The sequence below is a fragment of the Bubalus kerabau genome, chromosome 4 (assembly GCF_029407905.1).
Source record: "Bubalus kerabau isolate K-KA32 ecotype Philippines breed swamp buffalo chromosome 4, PCC_UOA_SB_1v2, whole genome shotgun sequence".
Lineage (NCBI taxonomy): Eukaryota > Metazoa > Chordata > Mammalia > Artiodactyla > Bovidae > Bubalus > Bubalus kerabau.
Genome location: NC_073627.1, coordinates 149,188,913 through 149,210,149, shown reverse-complemented (window position 1 = coordinate 149,210,149; position 21,237 = coordinate 149,188,913). Strand labels below are relative to the sequence as shown.

At 40.6% G+C, this 21,237-nt stretch overlaps 1 protein-coding gene across 4 annotated transcripts in view; it reads left to right on the top strand.

Moving 5' to 3' along the window:
* FANCC (FA complementation group C) overlaps positions 1–21,237 on the top strand; it is a 313,057-nt gene that overhangs the window by 115,256 nt on the left and 176,564 nt on the right. For all 4 annotated transcript variants that reach the window (XM_055578994.1, XM_055578993.1, XM_055578995.1 and 1 more), the window contains one exon: positions 5,737–5,831. In XM_055578994.1, the coding sequence (XP_055434969.1) occupies positions 5,737–5,831 (95 nt within the window). The remainder of the gene's footprint in view (positions 1–5,736; positions 5,832–21,237) is intronic.

The window sequence follows — 21,237 nt, the reverse complement described above, 5'->3', positions numbered from 1 at the left end:
GAGTCCCTTGGGCTGCAAAGAGATCAAACCAGTCAAACAGAAATCAACCCTGAATATTCATTGGAAGGTCTGATGCTGAAACTGAAGCTACAATACTTTGGCCACTTGATGCGAAAAGCTGACTCTGGAAAAAGACCCTGATGCTGGGAAAGATTGAGGGCAGGAGGAGAAGGGGATGACAGAGGATGAGATGGTTAGATAGCATCCTGACTCAATGGACATAAATTTGAGGAAGCTCTAGGAGATAGTGAAGGACGACAGAGCCTGGCTTGCTGCTGTCCATGGGGTCGCAAAGATCTGGACACGACTTAGCAACTGAACAACAGCAGCAGTGCATATAGGACATATCCTTAATTCAGAAATGTTAATATGTTAAAAAGTTTGGATTGTAGAATTGACGTAAAATGAGCAGCATTGCTCACTTGGTATTGAGCACTGTTCTCTGTGGATTGTATAGTGGGTCTGATTGAATTCATGATAGGTTTGCAGGATAGGTATTTATGGATTACTATAGATATGTCACTTTTCTCAGAATACAGAACTAATAAAATTCAAGATCTGACTCCTCTAAAGCCTGCATTTTTGTAATGATCTGTTCCTGCGGATCATACCACTGTGGTTGAAATGTTCCAGTCCTGGCTTTACCGTGAGCTAGCTTCATGTGAATGTATATATTCACTATTCTTTTAAAAAACAGCAAGCCTTAGGAAAACATGGCTCACAATTTCTGCACCCAAGGAGCCTCTAGTTAGGGAAAAAAGAGACCTAAGTAGGTCAGCCAGGCTCAGGATGATGGTTGGTGCTGTGGAGCTTTGAATGAGTTGCTAGGGGAAGGAGAGTTTCACAGGGGAGGTTTTGTGGGGACTAACTCTTGAAGGACAGTAGATGAGATGGGATTTTCTAAGGCACGCCACCCAGCTCACTGGATCTCAGATTCTTTATGTGTGAAAGTGAGAGGCTGTACTGATTTATCCCTGTGGCCTTAAACTTGTATCTGTCTGTAATCTCTCCTTAGCACCTAATCTCCATTACTTTGGCTCCTCTGACAACCAGAAACAAATTCTCCATCTCTGTTTAAATGCTTATGTTACCTTTTGAATTGCCCATTAAATTTCAATTTCTTGAATTGCCCATTAAATTTCAGTTTCCTGCTTGAAGTACCCATTTGGTGTCAAGCTCCTGGAGGAGACTGACAGGCAGAGAACTCCATGAGTAATCAAATCTTGGCTATGTTGCCACTATTGTTTGACTAGCTGGGCACTTTCTTCCAGGAAAGTATCTTTTCTTATGATTTCATAATACCAAAATTACCTTTGGAATACAATAAAAAATAAACAATTTCCATCAAGGAAAGAAGTAAGTTTCCCTTAATGCTAAGTAAGAATAAGATCAGAAATAAGGATAATAAAGAAGGAGGAGGGATTTGAAAATTAAAAGACCCAAAGAGAAGAGAAAAATTATATAATAGAAAGGGAGAAAACGCCTTTTATTCAGGGGTGTTCTCTGTGTAAAATTACTGCCTTCACCTTGGAGTTCTGGCTGATAGGTTCTAACTCTGCCCTCATGATTCACGTATTAATATCATAACTGTAGCCTCTTTTGGGAGAAGGCAATGGCACCCCACTCCAGTACTCTTGCCTGGAAAATCCCATAGACGGAGGAGCCTGGTAGGCAGCAGTCCATGGGGTCGCTAAGAGTCGGACACGACTGAGCGACTTCCCTTTCACTTTTCACTTTCATGCATTGGAGAAGGAAATGGCAACTCACTCCAGTGTTCTTGCCTGGAGAATCCCAGGGACGGGGGAGCCTGGTGGGCTGCCGTCTATGGGGTCGCACAGAGTCGGACATGACTAAAGTGACTTAGCAGCAGTAGCAGCAGCAGCCTCTTTTACTCATGCTTTTTGTAATGCTCAAAATTCTCCAAGCCAGGCTTCAGCAATAAGTGAACCGTGAACTTCCAGATGTTCAAGCTGGTTTTAGAAAAGGCAGAGGAACCAGAGATCAAATTGCCAACATCCGCTGGGTCATGGAAAAAGCAAGAGAGTTTCAGAAAAACATCTATTTCTGCTTTATTGACTATGCCAAAGCCTTTGACTGTGTGGATAACAATCAACTGTGGAAAATACTGAAAGAGATGGGAATACCAGACCACCTGACCTGCGTCTTGAGAAACGTATATGCAGGTCAGGAGGCAACAGTTAGAACTGGACATGGAGCAACAGACTAGTTCCAAATAGGAAAGGAGTATGTCAAGGCTGTATACTGTCACCCAGATTATTTAACTTATATGCAGAGTACATCATGAGAAACGCTGGACTGGAAGAAGCACAAGCTGGAATCAAGATTGCTGGGAGAAATATCAATAACCTCAGATATGCAGATGACACCACCCTTATGGCAGAAAGTGAAGAGGAACTAAAAAGCCTCTTGATGAAAGTGAAAGTGGAGAGTGAAAAAGTTGGCTTAAAACTCAACATTCAGAAAACGAAGATCATGGCATCTGGTCCCATCGCTTCATGGGAAATAGACGGGGAAACAGTGGAAACAGTGAGAGACTTTATTTTTCTGGGCTCCAAAATCACTGCAGATGGTGACTGCAGCCATGAAATTAAAAGACGCTTACTCCTTGGAAGGAAAGTTATGACCAACCTAGCTAGATAGCATATTGAAAAGCAGAGACATTATTTTGCCAACAAAGGTCCATCTGGTCAAGGCTATGGTTTTTCCAGTGGTCTTGTATGGATGTGAGAGCTGGACTGTGAAGAAAGCTGAGCACCGAAGAATTGATGCTTTTGAACTGTGGTGTTGGAGAAGACTCTTGAGAGTCCCTTGGACTGCAAGGAGATCCAACCAGTCCATTCTAAAGGAGGTCAGCCCTGGGATTTCTTTGGAAGGACTGATGCTAAAGCTGAAACTCTGGTACTTTGGCCACCTCATGCGAAGAGTTGACTCATTGGAAAAAACCCTGATGCTGGGAGGGATTGGGGGCAGGAGGAGAAGGGGATGATAGAGGATGAGATGGCCGGATGGCATCACTAACTCGATGGATGTGAGTCTGAGTGAGCTCTGGGAGTTGGTGATGGACAGGGAGGCCTGGTGTGCTGTGATTCATGGGGTTGCAAAGAGTTGGACACAACTGAACGACTGATCTGACCTGAGAGTTTGCCTTCAAACTTGGCAACTGAAAACAATAAATATTTATTGTCTAAAAATATGCTGCTATCAGTTTGAAATTATAGAATTAATTTAGCTTTCATTTAGGCTTTCAGTTCAAGATATCAAAAAATAAAATAATTGGGTGACAAATATATGTTAGTATATTCCTTTCCCCTACACTAATTTTTAGAATGCAGATTTGCACTGATGACTGCCCACATGATGAATCCCAGGCAATTTTCTATCCCCAGTGCCCCAGCCCTGGTATCTGAGCCTCCAGGGAGGAACCTGACAGATGCCATCCCCTGTAGACAGTGCTGGGGGCATTCATGAATAACAAGTGGTGGCTTTCATTTTTAAGTCTCTAAAGCAAAGTAAACTCATTAATAGTACATTTCAGTGCATTGATTCTGGGCAAAGAAAGGCACCTCCTTAAGGCTGGTTGAAAGTTATTCTGGCTCTTCTTGTTGAGAGAAAAGTAAAAAATAATACACTTGTTGAAATAAATGTGCAGAGTCACTTAATACCTGGGGAAAGATCTCATTTTTTGGATTTTTTAGATTTGTGCTTTATCGCTAACATTTTCATTCTTCCTCTTTTTTCTTTTTATTGGTGAAGTCTGATTTTTTGGAAATGCTTCCCATTGGGTTGCATTCTCTTTAACACAGGAAGTTGCTTGCATAAGCCTATCAATAGATGTATTATCACACTTGTGACATGCAGATAGTTATAATTTCTTCGGATATTTAAAACAGTAAAACAAATTTTTAATCAATGACATTGATTCAACCTGAAGAACTCTAGAATCTTCAGAGGGTAAATAACATGATTCTTGCAATAAACTAATTTCAGGCAAGCCAGTGATGGTATTTGAGCTCATAAAAACTAGGAAAAATATGAATATCTCTCAGGATAACTCCTGGTAAAGTTTGTTCAGAAATGTTAGTTATTAGAAGAGCATAGGCTTATGGATGTTTATTGGTGGGGGAGGGTGAGATGGGTTTAAATTAGTATCAGAGTCCTTTGATGTGTGGTAGAAAATGCAGAGGTAGGTTACTATAGTTTGTGTTCTCCTTATTTCTTGTTAAGAAGCCCTCAGAAATGCTCTGTTTATGAAATTGCAGTTGATAACAAAGTAAAGAGCATCAGGTGATCTGCAGAGGTGTGATTACAGATGCTGGGTTTTCTCAGCCTCAGCTCCATGGCCTTGTGGTAGAGTCCACAGTAGCTTGGCTCTAGTTCAGATACTGACATCTTCAGTTTTTAGGCCTCATTTTTGCTTCCTAGTTGTGTTCTAAAATCTCCAACTTGAATGGACTTAGTTGCCAAAGGAGAAAAGAGAAAATGGCTTACCAAATAGATGTGCTATCCACATAGAAGGTTTCAAAGGTCGACATTGTTATCACATATTTAGTAAAGTTTTATGCTTTAGAGTAAAGCATTAGTGATCTCAGGTGGCCTCAGCTTGCAAAGGCTTGGAGGGGGACTTGGGTTTCCAGCCAGAGACTGAGGCTGGGTTGTGGCGGTGAAAGCCCCAGATTCCTAGCCACTAGACCAGTGGTTAGTGACAAGGGCCCTGGCCCTTCAGCTTCGCAGAAAAGGATTCCCACAAAGACAGAAAGTGATGAAACAAAGTATTGATTAAGAGGGGGAAAAAGTACAGTAATCCCTGAGTGCGTCCTTGTGGCAGTTTGAATTACTTCTGTGGGGCATTTCTTTCGTTTTTTCCTTTGGCCAGTCATTTTGATTTACCTGGTTCACAGTCCATGTTTGGTCTATCTCATGATCCTCTCGGGTGTGCACACATGTCTTAGCCAAGGTAGATTTTACTGAAAAGGTGTCTGGGTAGGGAACATCCTTTAATATAACTCTCCTTTGACCTCTGAGGAGCCTTTTCTTCATGTGTGAGGTCGGGGAGGTCTCCTGACTTCGAGAATAAGAAATATGTGGACTGGGCAAGGCCCAGCCTTCTCCCTTAATTGTCCTGGTATCCACAAGGAATGAACCTCCAGTTGCTTTACTCTGAGAAGGAGCCCATCTACCTCCTGCCTCATGAGGAGCATGTGAAAGGCTTCTGTTTTGTCCAAACCATCTGGTATTGAAAAGAATGTTTTTTAAAACAATTCTTTTTGTTAAATTTATTTCTAACAAGTGAAGGTATTTTGGCCAATTAGATTAAATCAGAAATATTGACTACCACTCATAGCAGTGATGTTGCCTTAAAAAGGTTGAAATTACTAATGGTTTGAAAATAAAATAAAGAACTGATCTTGAAAATAAAAAGGACTGATTCTCTTAGTTCCTTCCATCTTTCTCTTTTGGCTTTAAAAATTGCTTCTGTGACAGAAAAGGAATTGACCACACAAAGTAATCCTGAACCCAAGAAGGAAAAAAAAACCCACAAAGTTAAGTTTCACACATGATCCTGGATGCTTGTTCAGTGAACTTGGTAGTTTGTGATTTTTCTAAAACATTTATAATAAATGTGTTTCCTTTAAATATAATGTTTACAGATTTTATACTGATTATCTTTTCTTTCTATTTTATCAAGCCTACTTATTTTAACCTTCATTTCTGCAGATGAAAGCCCCAAAATTCTAATATGGTGCTTGTGTTGTCTAATTAAGAAAGATCCACAGAATTCTAGAGAATCAAAACTTAATTCCTGGACACGGGTAAGTGTACAAAAGCCCTGTACTGCTTTAAATTCACCTGATTATTTAAAAGTGCTGCTTTAATAGTCTAGAAACTTTCAAACACATCCTTCATTGTTACATTATCTTGCTAGTTATAAAGTTTTTCAAGAGATTTCATTTTTGTTTGATTGTGACTTCCATATGAGATAGATCCTCAGGGTGAACTTCCCTATGCCTACAAAAGCTAATTTTGAGTGGTTTTAGAAAGTTGCTCTCAGGTAATTGAAAGAATGTACTCTCTTTCCTTCTATTATAGCAACTGTTTCTTCCTACCAACCTACATTAAATACTTATATAATTCCTCTTCAGATACTTCTGTGCCTCTCTCAGAATGCATTCCGTACTAAAACTAAATTTTGTAAGTGACCTGGGAGCACTTTATTTTGTGTCCTAAAGTTGGTATTCTGGTCAGTGTGCTCAGACTAGCATCTGGTACTAGTTGGCTATTGCTGCAAACCCCGTCAAATCAGTTACCCAACCATGCTAGTTCAGGTAGCTGACAGCTTCCTGAATTCCCGCTGTCTGTTTCTGCTTTCTTTTGAATGATGGGCACAAAGAGGAGAATTTTGTAAAGCTGTGCTTAGCTGCCCTCACCACCAGTAACTTGGCTGTTCTTTCTTACCTCTTGCTGTCCTGCTGCAGTAACCCCAAGGACTTACATGAATGTCAAACTCCACTTACTATGCATATGGTCCAGATTAGCTGCCTAGTATTATGAAATCACCCACCCAAATTAACGCACATGGTTTTGTCTGACTGGTGATGTCATTCCATTCACTGCTTTTTACCATTCCTTTGTTTTATACAAAGTGGCTGGCAGAGATAACAAAGACAGTGTATTTTTTGTTAGATTAAAAGGAGAATTGGAAGAACGGTAAGAAGTGAAAAGGATTGAGTGAGGGAAGGGAAAAAAAATGCACCTTTTAATTGGAAAGAAACTTAATGTTAAGAGCTAAAGAAAGGAACTGATAAATAGAATTAGGGAAGAAAAGATCCGAAAAACAGGCTATAGAAGTAGAATAACATATTTAGTTTTTAAATTTTTTAATCATTGCTTTTGTTGAATGTTTGCTCTCTTAATGATTATTTAGGATATATATTTTTATTGGCTAGCTCATTCAGTCCTGGAATAGGCCATCTAATAAAGTATTTTTAGAGTGATCAGGTTCAGTTCAGTTCAGTCACTCAGTCGTCCGACTCTGTGCGACCCCATGAACTGCAGCACATCAGGCCTCCCTGTCCATCACCAACTCCCGGAGTCTACCCAAACCCATATCCATTGAGTCAGTGATGCCATCCAACCATCTCATCCTCTGTCGTCCCCTTCTCCTCCTGCCCAGCATCAGGGTCTTTTCCAGTGAGTCAGCTCTTCGCATCAGGTGGCCAAAGTATTGGAGTTTCAGCTTCAACATCAGTCCTCCCAATGAACACCCAGGATGGATCTCCTTTAGGATGGACTGGTTGGATCTCCTTGCAGTCCAAGGGACTCTCAAGAGTCTCCTCCAACACCACAGTTCAAAAGCATCAATTCTTCTGCGCTCAGCTTTCTTTATAGTCCAACTTTCACATCCATACATGACCACTGGAAAAACCATAGCCTTGACTAGACAGACCTTTGTTGACAAAGTAATGTCTCTGCTGTTTAATATGCTATCTAGGTTGGTCATAACTTTCCTTCCAAGGAGTAAGCGTCTTTTAATTTCATGGCTGCAATCACCATCTGCAGTGATCAGGTTAACTTTTTTCATTTAACTACTGATTATATTAGCCTAGTTTTGAATTTTTAGCCTTGCAGCTTATTCTGTAGGTTTCCCTTATTTAATTTTATGTCCATTTAATAAATACATACTCATTAAGAATAGCACAGGCAGGTAAATTTAAAACACTTATTTCCTTGTGTGTGTTAGTCTCTCAGTTGTGTCCGATTATCTGACTCTTTGTGACCCCGTGGGCTGTAGCCCACCAGACTTCTCTGTCCATGGAATTCTCCAGGCAAAATACTAGAGTAAGTAGCCATTCCCTTCTCCAGGGAATCTTTTCAACCCAAGGATTGAAACTGGGTCTTCTGCTTTGCAGGTGGATTCCTTACTGCCTGAGCCACCAAGGAAGCCCCACTTAATTCCTACCTTCAGAGAATTTACAGACTTTACCAGGTCATTCTAGGGCAGTGTCAATGGGTTATTGGTAGAGCTGTGTATAGGGGTGGTGGTGACACAGCGGATGGACACTTGTTCAAACTTGGGCATTTGGAGACCTTTCCTGGGGGAATGGAGACCATTCCTGGGGGAATGCAGACCTTTCCTGGGGGAATGGAGACCTTTCCTGGGGGAATGGAGACCTTTCCTGGGGGAATTATACATCAGCTGAATTTTGAAGGATGACTAGGAGAGGTGCTGCTAGTGATAGAGTCTGCCTGCCAGTGCAAGAGACACAAGACTCGGGTCCGATCCCTGGTTTGGGAAGATCTCCTGGAGTGTGAAATGGAACCCCACTCCAGTATTTTTGCCTGAAAAATTCCACGGCAGAGGAACCTGGCAGGTTACAGTCCATGGGGACACAGAGTCGGGCACAACTGATCACAACACATGATGTATTCAGGGAGCTTCAGGTGCTTAGATGTGCCTGAGTTTGGGATTTTATAAGGTTGATAATGAAGCATAAAGCCTTATATATGATTATAAGAAGTTTTTATTTTGCCTTGAAAGCAGTGGGAAAACCGCCAGAGTATTTTCAATAGAAAAATCATATGGCCAGGTGTGAATTTTAGAAACTAAATAGCAAAAGGAAGTTGACTTGGAAGGCATCAGGGATAGCACTTTCAAAGCTATTGTAGTGATAAAAGTGAGAAATTGTGAAAACCTGAATGAAATGGAGAGGCGGGACAAGATTTATGATATTAATAAGGTAAATATGTAAAGATATAATGACAGATTAGGTGCAGCTATACTTAGGCGTAGGTGGAGTTGAACCTAGTGTTTTCAGGAGAGTGGCTGATTTGCACATAGGGGTTGACAGTCCTCAGGATTTGGGAACAGTGAAAGCCCTGGGTAGGGGTGAGATTACCCAGAAAGAGTATCTAGTGTGAGGAGGGGAGTGGGCCTAGGGACAACCCTGGGAGACTCTGGCATTTAAGAAGTGAGTGGAAGAAAGTTACACTGCACACTAGAAAGGGGGAGTCCAAGAAGTAAAAGGGAAAAAGCAGCAGCATTTCAAGAAGGAATGAGTGGTCATTTATATCTAATACTATAGTATGGCACTGTCCAACAGAAACAAAGTACATTCTAATAGCTGTTTTCAATTTTTTATTAGCTGCTTTAAGAAATGTAAAAAGAAAAAGTTAGGAATAATTTTAATAATTATTTTATTTAACCCCATATAGCTAAAATACTGTTATTTAAATATGTAATCTATATAAAATTATTAATGTGATTATTTTATAATATTTTTTTATATTGAATCTTGGAGATCCAGTGTATATGTTACACTTAATTCAGTGTATATGTTGCATCTTAGTTCAGAGGCTAAGTTTTCATTTGATATTCTTGATCTATTTTATAAAATACAGCATTGAAAAAGTAGGTTCACATATCTAAATTGTTTCAGAGAAACTTAAAACTGAATCAACTGTTTTCAAATTTAAATTTAATTAATAGTTAAAAACTCATTTTTCTTCATTATACCTGTTACACTTGAAACTGCTCAATAGCTGAAGTGAAATGAAGTGAAATGAAGTCGCTCAGTTGTGTTCGACTCTTTGCGACCCCATGGATAGTAGCCCACCAGGCTCTGCCATCCATGGGATTTTCCAGGCAAGAATACTGGAGTGGGATGCTATTTCCTTCTCCAGGGGACCTTCCCAACCCAGGGATCGAACCCGGGTCTCCTGCATTGCAGACAGACGCTTTTACCATCTGAGTCACCAGGGAAGCCCAATAGCTGAGTGGGTCATAAAGAGTTGGACACAGCTGAGCAACTTTCAGTTTCTTTATGGCTGTTAGTATTTGCCTTAATATATTGGAGTGTTCCTATGTTGAGTATATATGTATTTTTATAATTGTTGTATCTTTTTCTTGGATTGATTCTTTGACCATTATGTAGTGTCCTTCTTTGTCTCCTGTAACAATCTTTATTTTAAAGTCTATCTTATCAGTAATGCTTCCTTTTGATTTCCATTTGCATGGAAAATCTTTTTCCATTCCCTTACTTTCAGTCGGTGTGGGTTTCTATCTGAAGCTGGTCTCTTGTAGACAACACATATACAGGTCTTGTTTTTGTATCTATTCAGCCAGTCTGTGTCTGTTGGTTGGAGCATTTAATCCATTTAGTGAAAAGTGAAAGTCGCTCAGTCATGTCCGCCTCTCTGTGTCCCCATGGACTATACGGTCCATGGAATTCTCCAGGCCAGAATACTGGAGGGGGTAGCCTTTCCCTTCTCCAGAGGATCTTCCCAGCCCAGGGATCAAACCCAGGTCTCTTGGATTATGGGTGGATTCTTTACCAGCTGAGCTACCAGGGAAGCAGTCCATTTATGTTTAAGGTAATTATTCATACATATGTTCCTATTGGGGCTTCCCTGGTAGCTCAGCTGATAAAGAATCTATCTGCAATGCAGGAGACCCCGGTTCCTTTCCTGGGTTGGAAAGATCCCTTGGAGAAGGGATAGGCTACCCACTTCAGTATTCTTGGACTTCTGTGGTGGGCTCAGATGGTAAAGAATCCACCTGCAATGTGGGAGACCTGGGTTCGATCCCTGGGTTGAGGATCCCCTGGAGAAAGGCATGGCAACCAACTCCAGTATTCTTGCCTGGAGAATCCCCATGGACAGGGGAGCCTGGCTACAGTTCATAGGGTTGCAAAGAGTCGGACACCACTGAGCAGCTAAGCACGCTGAGTACAGTGCAGCACGTGTTCCTGTTGCCATTTTCTTAGTTGTTTTGGATTTGTTTTTGTAGGTCTTTTTTCTCCCTTCCTCTTTTGTTCTCTTCTCTTGTGATCTGATGACTAACTTTAGCATTGTGTTTAAATTCTTTTTTCTTTTTTTTGTGTGTGTATCTATTGTAGATTCTCAGTTTGCAGTTACCATGAGGTTTTGATATAGCAGTTTATATATAAACAAGATTGTTTTAAATTTCTAGTCTTCTAATTTCAAATGCATCCCCAATATCCTGCATTTGTGCTCTCTTCTCACAGTTGCTGATTTTGATATATTGGTGTGCAGATGATTTACTACATTTATGTTTGCCTTACTGGTGAGCTTTTCTGTTCATAATTTTCTTCTTCCTAGTTGTGGCCTTTTCTGCTTAAATAAGTTCCTTTAGCATTTATTACAAAGTTGGTCTGATGGTGCTGAATTCTCTTAGTTTTTGCTTGTCCGTAAAGCTTTTGATTTCTCTGTTGAATCAGAATGAGAACTTTGCTGGATAGCATATTCTTGGTTGTAGGCTCTTCCCTTCCCTTTTAAATATATTGTGTCACTCCTGAACTTCCCTGGTGGCTCAATGGTAAAAAATCCACATACAATGCAGGAGATATAAGTTCTATCCCTGGGTCGTGAAGGTCCCCTGGAGAAGGCAATGGCAACCCACTCCAGTATTCTTGCCTGCAAAAAAAATCCCATTGACAGAGGAGCCTCGCCGGCTCCTCTGGCAGTCCCTTCTGCCTACACAGTTTCTGCTAAGGTATCAGTTGATAACCTTACAGTATTCCCTTGTATGTTATTTGTTGCTTTTAGTGTTTTCTCTCTTTAATTTTTGTCAGTGTGTTTAGTATGTGTCTCAGCATTTTGCTCCTTGGGTTTATTCTGCCTAGAACTCTGCACTTCCTGGACTTGAGTGACTATTTCCTTTCCCATGAAAGAGAAGTTTTCTGCTATTATCTCTTCAAATATTTTCTCAGGTCTTTTCTCTCTCTCTTCTTCTGGAACCCCTATAATGTAAATATTATTGCATTTAATATTGTCTCAGAGGTGTTTTTAGGCTGTTTTCATTTCTTTTAATTCTTTTTTTCCATTATTCTGTTTAATGGCAGTGATTTTCACCTTCCTGTCTTCCAGCTCACTTATCCATTCTTCTGCCTATGTTAGTCTATTATTGTTTGTTGTAGTTTATTTTTCATTTCAATTATTGTAGTGTTCATCTCTGTTTTTTTTTTTAAGTTTTTCTACATCTTCATCAAACATTTCTTGCATATTCTCAAACTGTGCCTCCATTCTTTTTCCGAGATCTTAGACCATTTTCACTCTCATTACTCTGATTTCTTTTTCTGATAGGTTGCTTGTCTCCACTTCACTTTGTTCTACTTCAGGGGTTTTATCTTTTTCCTTCATCTGGGACATATTCCTCTGTTTTCTCATTTTGGTCCGACTTTCTGTGATTGCATTTTCTGTTCTGCAGGGCTATAGTTCTTGCTTCTACTGGCTGTCTGAGAGGCTTGTGATGGTGGGTGGGTCTGGATCCTGCTCACTGGTGGGTGGATCTGGGTCTTGTCTCTTGGGTGGACAGGGCTATGCTTAAGAAGACTTTAAGCAGGCTAACTGCCCACAGTTGGAGCTGTCTTCCTTTTCTGTTTGTTGTTTGGCCTGAGGTGTCTCAGCACTGGAGCCTACAGCCTGATAGGTTGGGCTAGGTCTTAAGGAGAAAATGGTGACCTCCAGGAGCGCTTGTGCCAATGAATGCCTGCCAGACTGCCGCTGCTAGTGTCTTGTCCCTGCACCTCTGCAGGAGACTGTCAAATACTCACAGGTAGGTCTGGCCCAGTGTCCTATGAGGTCACTACTTTTTTCCTTGGGTCCTGGTATGTATGGGATCTTGTGTGCACCCCCCCCTCCCCCGCCAACTGTGGAGTTTCAGTTGCCCCCAGTCTTGTGGAATTCCTCTGATCAAACCCCACTGGCCTTCAAAGCCAGATTCTCTGGGGGCTTTCCTTCCTATTGCTAGACCCTCAGGCTGGGAAACCTGATGTGCGTCACTCCTATAGGAGAATTTCTGTGGTATAATTATTTCCCAATTTGTGGGTTGCCCACCCGGCAGGTATAGGACTTGATTTTATCTTGATTGTGCCCTTCCTACCATCTTGTTGTAGCTTCCTCTGTCTTTGAATGTAGGGTATCTTTTTTGTTAGGTTTCAGCATTGTTGTTTGTTTTGGCAATAGTTTTTCAGCAGTTACTGGTGATTTGGGGGTTTTTTTAAGAAGCAGTGAGCTCACATCCTTCTACTTCATCTTGCCAGCCCTCCAATGACGGCACAGATAGCATCCAATGGAAGATGGTGCAGAGGGAAATTCCATACTTGTCCTAGAAATTCTGCCTGATGCTTACTATAATGTTAATCTTTGTTAACATATTGTTTTGGAAATACATTAATTTCTCTGGAGTTTACTAGTAACCACAAATGTACCATCAAATAATACCACCTCAATAGCTATTCTTGCAGTTTAGAGACTGATTGAAGTCACAGGACTTTTTTCACATCTCTTTGGAATGTTTGGTTTTTGAAAAACTTAGTTTTACCAGTGAATCCACTGAACTGATACTTTTTGAGAACTTACTGTTTTCCAGGCACTATTAAAGAACCCAACGATACCATCATAGATGTGAAAATAGTCTTTTCTCAGAGTTTATAATCCAAGTCGAGGCCTGCCAAATAGAGGAAATACCTGTCTTCTTTGAATAAGATCATACCACTATTATTTTTTAATCTGATGAGATGGAAATGGCAGAATACCAGAAGTGGAGATCAGTTAAAATGCTTTTATTCAATCTTCATACCATTTCAAAATGCAGTAGTAAGTAATAATCAGATGTTCCTGTATTCCTTCTGTCCTCTTCATTATTCTTTAGAATAATAATGAAAAAACTTTAAAATTACAAAATCCAACCAATATACAAAACACTGCATGAACCATAAGTGCCAAGCTTAATAAATTGTTCCATATAAATATCCTTGCAGTTCCCACCAGGTTAGGTAATAAAACAGAATATTGCCTGCCTCCTAGAAGCCCCCTGTCCCCTGAGGGCCCTTTCCCATTTGTATGCTTTAGTGCATGGCTAACAGTAACTACTATCCTGACCTTTATTTACATTACTCTAGCTTTTACCACTTAATTATGCTGTTTGGCCTGCTATTTTAATTTGGTAAAAACAAAATAATGCAGTATGTGTTTGCACTATTGTGACTTATAAGAAATATCTATTTGGTCATTCAGATGATCAAAATATATTTTTTATTTATGTTTTGGTCTTCATCTTCATTTCCTGGACCACAGCTCCCAAAACCCTTGGCATCACCTAGGTGTTGAGAGTGATAAAAGGTGTTTTGTGTTACGTTAATAAGGTGACGTTTAGAGGGTCATATGTTAGCTTTTGTTAATATTGTGTTGAGAGCTGATTCCCAAGAGAACCAACCTTGTGAGCAGAAGGTTGGAGCTTTCAGTCCCACTCTCTGACTTCCTGGGAAGGAAGGGGACTTGAGGTTGAACCAGTTGCCTTTGGCCAATGATTTAGTCAGTCATGACTACATAATAAAGCCTCCCTAAAAACCTGAAGGACAGCTTTTTGCCCCTTTTCAGAGAGCTTCTATATAGAACAAGAATGGTACTGCATGCCATCTTGACAGGCCTCAAGTTCTACAAGGACAGAGGCTCCTTTGTTTGAGACGTTGCCCTGTGCATCTCTTTGTTTGGCTGTTGGTTTGTGTCCTTTAATGTCATTTTATAATAAGTTGATCATCTAGTGTGTAAATGGGTTTCTTGAGTTCTGTGAACCACTCTAATAAATTAATTGAACTCAGCAAGGGAGTGTGGGGACCTCTGATTTAACCAGTTGTTCAGAAGTACAAGTAATATTCTGGGTTTGGGATTAGCATCCTGAGTTGGAGGAAGTCATTTGGACCTTTAGTTTGTAGCCAGTCCATCAGAAGCATAGGTAACAGCCATAGGCTTTGATGATGATGATGAAAGTCATTCAGTCATGTCTGACTCTTTGTGACCCCATGGACTGTATAGTCCATGGAATTCTCCAGGCCAGAATACTGGAGTGGGTAGCCTTTCCCTTCTCCAGGGGATCTTTCCAACCCAGGGATCAAACCCAGGTATCCCACATTACAGGCAGATTCTTTACCAGCTGAGCCACAAGGGAAGCCCAAGAGTCCTGGAGTGGTAGCCTATCCCTTCTCTAGTGGATCTTCCTGACCCAGGAGTCTAACCGGGGTCTTCTGCTTTGCAGGTAGATTCTTTACCAACTGAGCTATGAGGGAATGGCCTCTAAAGTACCTGTCATACCTTTTTAAGGATGACATTTAAAATTTTATTGTTGTGAGATTTATTAATCTTTTCCTCTGTGATGAGTAAATTTGTATCTTATTTCAGAATCATGAAAACCTACATTATCTTCTAAAAAAATATTTATTTGTGTTTCCCATTTATGTCTGTGATCTACCTGTAACTGTTTCATTGTGTGACCTAAGGTAGGAGTCTATTTTCACTTTGTTTCCACATAGATACCTCATTGTCCCAGTACCATCATTGAAGAGTCTTTTCCCTTTCAGTGAATCACAGTTTGTTGTGATACACATAGTCAAAGGCTTTAGTGTAGTCAGTGAATCAGAAGTAGATGTTTTTCTGGAATTCCTTTGCTTTCTCTATGATCCAACAGATGTTGGTAATTTGATCTCTGGTTCCTCTGCCTTTTCTAAATCCAGGCTGTACATCTGGAATTTCTTGGTTCATATAATGCTGAGGCGTCGTTTGAAGGATTTTGAGCATTAACTTGCTAGCATGTGAAATGAGTGCAATTGTGCAGTAGTTGGAACATTCTTTGGCATTGCCCTTCTTTGGGATTGGAATGAAAACTGGCCTTTTCCAGTCCTGTGGCTACCGCTGGGTTTTCCAAATTTGCTGGCATATTGAGTACAGCACTCCAGCAGCAGTATCTTTTAGGATTTGAAATAACTCAGAGGGCATTCCATCACCTCCACTAACTTTGTTGTAGTGATGCTTCCTAAGGCCCACTTGACCTCACACTCCAGGATGTCTGGCTGTAGGTGAGCAATCACACCATCGTGGTTATCCAGGTCATTAAGATCTTTTTTTGTATAGATTTTTGTGAATTCTTGCCACCTCCTCTGTCTACCCTCTTGAAAAAAAGATGCAGTGATATCCGGGTATTAGCTGTTTTTTTTCTAATCGGAGATAACTCAGTAGCACTGGATTGCACTCTGAATGGCTGCTGCAACTGTCATGTACTGTTCTACGTTCGGATCCTGTGCCTCAAAAACTAACAGTGCCTTCTAAGATAAAGAAAATTCGATTGCTGTTTCCTGTATCATGAATCTCCTTGCTTCTGCAGTTACTCCTTCCTCTTGTCTCTCTTCACTCTTTCTCCAGGCTTCCATTTCCATCAGATCTTCATTAGTAAGTCCCTTGTGTTGCACACCAAGGAGTTCAGTGACATTGTCCTCTTGGAGATCTACCCCCAGCTTCTCACTGAGAGTCACTAAATTGCTGAAGACCTCTTTGGACTCCTCATCCATTTTCTCAAATCCACAAAACTCATGAACAAACTGCAGGCAAAGATTCTTCCAAATCCCATTCATCGTGATGGCAGTAACCTCATGCCAAGCAAAGTCAGTGCCTGATTAGGCACTGCCCGATGAAAAGTGTGACATAAATAAATATTTTTTGGAAGTCACTATAACTCTCTGGTCCATGGGTTGAATGAGTGCCATAGTATTTGGTGGTAGATGCAATACTTTGACATTGGGATGAAGGTCTCCATGAATGGAGCATTGTCGGGCAGCAAAACAGTGTTGAATGGATGTACTTCTCAAAGCAGTATTTCTCTACCTCCAGGATAAAGTGGTGGGAAAACCAGCCCTGGAAAATGGCCTGCATAACCCAAGGTTTGGGATTATAATCTTCTTCCACACAACAGGAAGGGAGTCCTTAGCTATGTTTTTAAGGGCTCCTGGGCTCTCTCAGTGGATAAACTAAGAGAGGCTTCAGCTTCATATAGCCAGGAGCATTGGCACCAAGCAAGAGTTAGCCTTTCATTTGCTGCATTATAGCCTAGCATCAGCTTTTACTGCTTACTGAGGTAACTTCAGTTTGACATCCTCTTCCAGTACAGTCCTGTCTCATCCACGTTTAAAACTTGCTCAGGTAAATATGCACCTTCATCAATACTTCTCAGGGTGGTTATGAAATTCCTGGACAGCTACCAAATCGGCACTCGCTGGCTTGTCATTTACTTTAATGTTGTGAATGTTGGCTCTGTCCTTGTTCTGATGAAACCAGCCATGGCTGGCATTAAAAGACGTGCCCTCTGACTCTTCATCATGTTTCTTCTTCAGATCTTCATAAAAGCTTTTAGCGTTCTCTTCAGTTGGCATTAAGCTGAGTGGGACTTGATCCTACTACAGCCACACACTGAGAAGTTTCTCCATCTCCTCTTATACTTTTCTATGCTTCTTTGATATTATTGTTGACATCATTAGCACAGCAGACATCACACATTTCATGGTATTATCCTTATTCTTTAGAATCATGCTGATGGTTGAACAATTTGTTTTATAGGTATAGGCGACATCTACCATCTTTTTGCCTCACTCTTCTCTCTGAATTATTTTCACTTTTGATTCCATTGTTATTGCTTGGCACTTCTTAGCAGTACTAGCGACATCACTGCTGCTTTTACACTTGGTTCTAGACATCTTGGGGTTGAAACAGAGATACTGTATGGTTGTATTGTATACAGTACTGTGCAGTAAAGTACCCGAAGTACAACCACGTCTAGAGGATGCATGCACGTGACAGTGTACACCAGACGTACGAACTCACTTAGCTGACTGGACATGAGAATGCACATTTGCATCTTTGAAAGTTTAAATTTTGAACGTTCATATGTAGGAGACTTACTGTGTATAGTAAGGGTAGTGGATTAATTACTTATAAAGCTAATATGAGGCTTAAAAGACAAAGTAGCTATGATTACAATAATTAGTTAAATGGTACACAAAATAAGAATACAAAAAAATGACATAAAATATAAAATATGTTATGGGGAGAGTAAAAATGCAGAGCTTTAGTGCATTCAAATTTGAGTTGTTTTCAACTTAAAATACAGTATTGTAAATATGTTACAACTGACATCGATAAAATGCATAGGCTCATAAGAGACCACATTGAACAATTGAACACACCAATAAAATGGACAACCTGAAAGAATGGATAAATTCCTAGAAACATACCACTTATCAACACTTAATCATTAAGAAATGGAAAATCTCAATATACCAATTACCAGTAAGAGGATTGATTCAGTAATTAAAATTCTCCCAACAATCAAAAGTTTAGAACCAGATGGCCTCGCCGGTGAATTACAGTGATGGTGATGGTGAAGTGGCTCAGTCGTGTCCGACTCTTTGCGACCCCATGGGCAGTAGCCAACCAAGCTCCTCCGTCCATGGGATTTTCCAGGCAAGAATACTGGAGTGGGTTACCATTTCCTTCTCCAGGAGATCTTCCCGACCCAGGGATCGAACCCGGGTCTCCCGCATTGTAGGCAGACGCTTTACCATCTGAGCCACCTGAATTATACAAAGCATTAAAAAAAAAAAAATCAAATTACCAAAATATACAAGAGGAGGTAATACTTCCCAACTCATATTGCGAGACAAAGATTACCTTTATAACAAAACCAGATAAAGACATCACAAAAAAATTATGGTCCAGTATCTGTGATGAATATAGATGCAAATATCCTCAATATAATTTTAGCAAGCTGAACTCAAGAATACATTAAAAAGATCATATACCAAGATGAAATGGTATTTACTCCGGGATTTTTCAGCATTTGCAAATCAGTTCAGTTCAGTCATTCAGTTGTGTCCAACTCTTTGCAACCCCAGGGACTACAGGACTCCAGGCCTCCCTGTCCATCGCCAACTCCCAAAGTTTACTCAAACTCATGTCCATTGAGTCGGTGATGCCATCCAACCACCTCATCCTCTGTCGTCCCCTTCTCCTCCTGCCTTCAATCTTTCCCAGCATCAGGGTCTTTTCAAATGAGTCAGTTCTTCACATCAGGTGGCCCAAGTATTGGAGTTTCAGCTTCAGCATCAGTCCTTCCAATGAATATTCAGGACTGATTTCCTTTAGCATGGACTGGTTGGATCGCCTTACAGTCCAAGAGACTCTCAAGAGTCTTCTCCAACACCACAGTTCAAAAGTATCAATTCTTCGGTGCTCAGCTTTCTTTATAGTCCAACTCTCACATCCATACATGACTATTATAAAAACCATAGCTTTGACTAGACGGACCTTTGTTGGCAAAGGAATGTGTCTGCTTTTTAATATTCTGTCTAGGTTGGTCATAACTTTTGTTCCAAGGAGCAAGCCTCTTTCCATTTCATGGCTGCAGTCACCATCTGCAGTGATTTTGGAGCACAAAAAAATAATGTCTCTCACTGTTTCCCCATCTATTTGCCATGAAATGATGGGACCAGATGCCATGATCTTAGTTTTCTGAATGTTGAGTTTTAAGCCAACTTTTTCACTCTCCACTTTCACTTTCATCAAGAGGCTCTTTAGTTCTTCTTCACTTTCTGCCATAAGGGTGGTGTCATCTGCATATCTGAGGTTATTGATATTTCTCCCGGCAACCTTAATTCCAGCTTGGCTTCATCCAGCCCAGCATTTCTCACGATGTACTCTGCATGTAAATTAAATAAGCAGGGTGACAATATACAGCCATGATGTATTCATTTCCTGATTTGGAACCAGTCTGTTGTTCCATGTCTAGTTCTAAATGTTGCTTCTTGACCTGCATACAGATATCTCAGGAGGCAGGTTAGGTGGTCTGGTATTCCCATCTCTTGAAGAATTTTCCAGAGTTTGTTGTTGTCCACACAATCAAAGGCTTTGGCATAGTCAATAAAGCAGAAGTAGATATGTTTCTGGAACTTCCTGCTTTTTCTATGATCCAATGGGTGTTGGCAATTTGATCTCTGGTTCCTCTGCCTTTTCTAAATCCAGCTTGAACATCTGGAAGTTCATGGTTCATGTACCGTTGAAGCCTGGCTTAGAGAATTTTGAGCATTACTTTACTAGTGTGTGAGATGAGTGCAATTGTGCGGTAGTTTGAGCATTCTTTGGAGTTGCCTTTCTTTGGGATTGGAATGAAAACTGACCTTTTCCAGTCCTGTGGCCACTGCTGAGTTTTCCAAATTTGCTGGCATATTGAGTGCAGCACTTTCACAGCATCATCTTTCAGGATTGGAAATAGCTCAACTGGAATTCCATCACCTCCACTAGCTTTGTTTGTAGTAATGCTTCCTAAGGCCCACTTGACTTTGCATTCCAGAATGTCTGGCTCTAGGTTGGTGATCACACCATCATGATTATATGAGTCATGAAGATCTTTTTTGTATAGTTTTTCTGTGTATTTTTGCCACCTCTTAATCTCTTCTGCTTCTGTTAGGTCCATACCATTTCTGTCCTTTATTGAGCCCATCTTTGCATGAAATATTCCCTTGGTATCTCTAATTTTCTTGAAGAGATCTGTAGACTTTCCCATTTTGTTGTTTTCCTCTATTTGTTTGCATTGATCACTGAGAAAGGCTTTTTATCTCTCCTTGCTGTTCTTTGGAACTCGGCATTTAAATGCATTCAAACTCTGCATTCAAATTTGCAAATCATTCAATATGATTCCCTGGTGGTGCAGATGGTAAAGAATTTGCCTGTAGTGCAGGAGACCTGGCTTCGATCCCTGGGTCAGAAAGATCCCTTAAAGAAGGAACTGGCTACCCACTCCAGTATTCTTACATGGAGAATTCCATGGACAGAGGAACCTGGAGGGCTACAGTCCATGGAGTCTCAAAGAGTCAGACATGACTGAGTGACTAACAATATGATACACCATGTTAACAAACTGAAGGTAGAAATCATGTATCCTTTCAATAGATGCAGAAAAAGCACTTGTCAAATTCAACATCCATGTATGATAAAAACTCCCAGCATAGTGAGAGTAGAGGGAATGTGCCTCATTGCCCTTCTTGGGACTGGAATGAAAACTGACCTTTTCCAGTCATTGTGGCCATTACTGAGTTTTCCAGATTTGCTGCCATATTGAGTGAAACACTTTAACAGCATTGTATTTTAGAATTTGAAATAGCTCAACTGGAATTCATCACCTCCACTAGCTTTGTTGGTAGTGATGCTTCCTAAGGCCCACTTGACTTCACATTCTAGGATGTCTGGCTCTGGGTCACACCAACGTGAATATCTGGGTCATGATCTTTTTTGTACATTTCTTCTGTGTATTCTTGCCACCTCTTCTTAATCTCTTCTGCTTCTGTTAGGTCCATACCATTTCTGTGCTTTATTGAACCC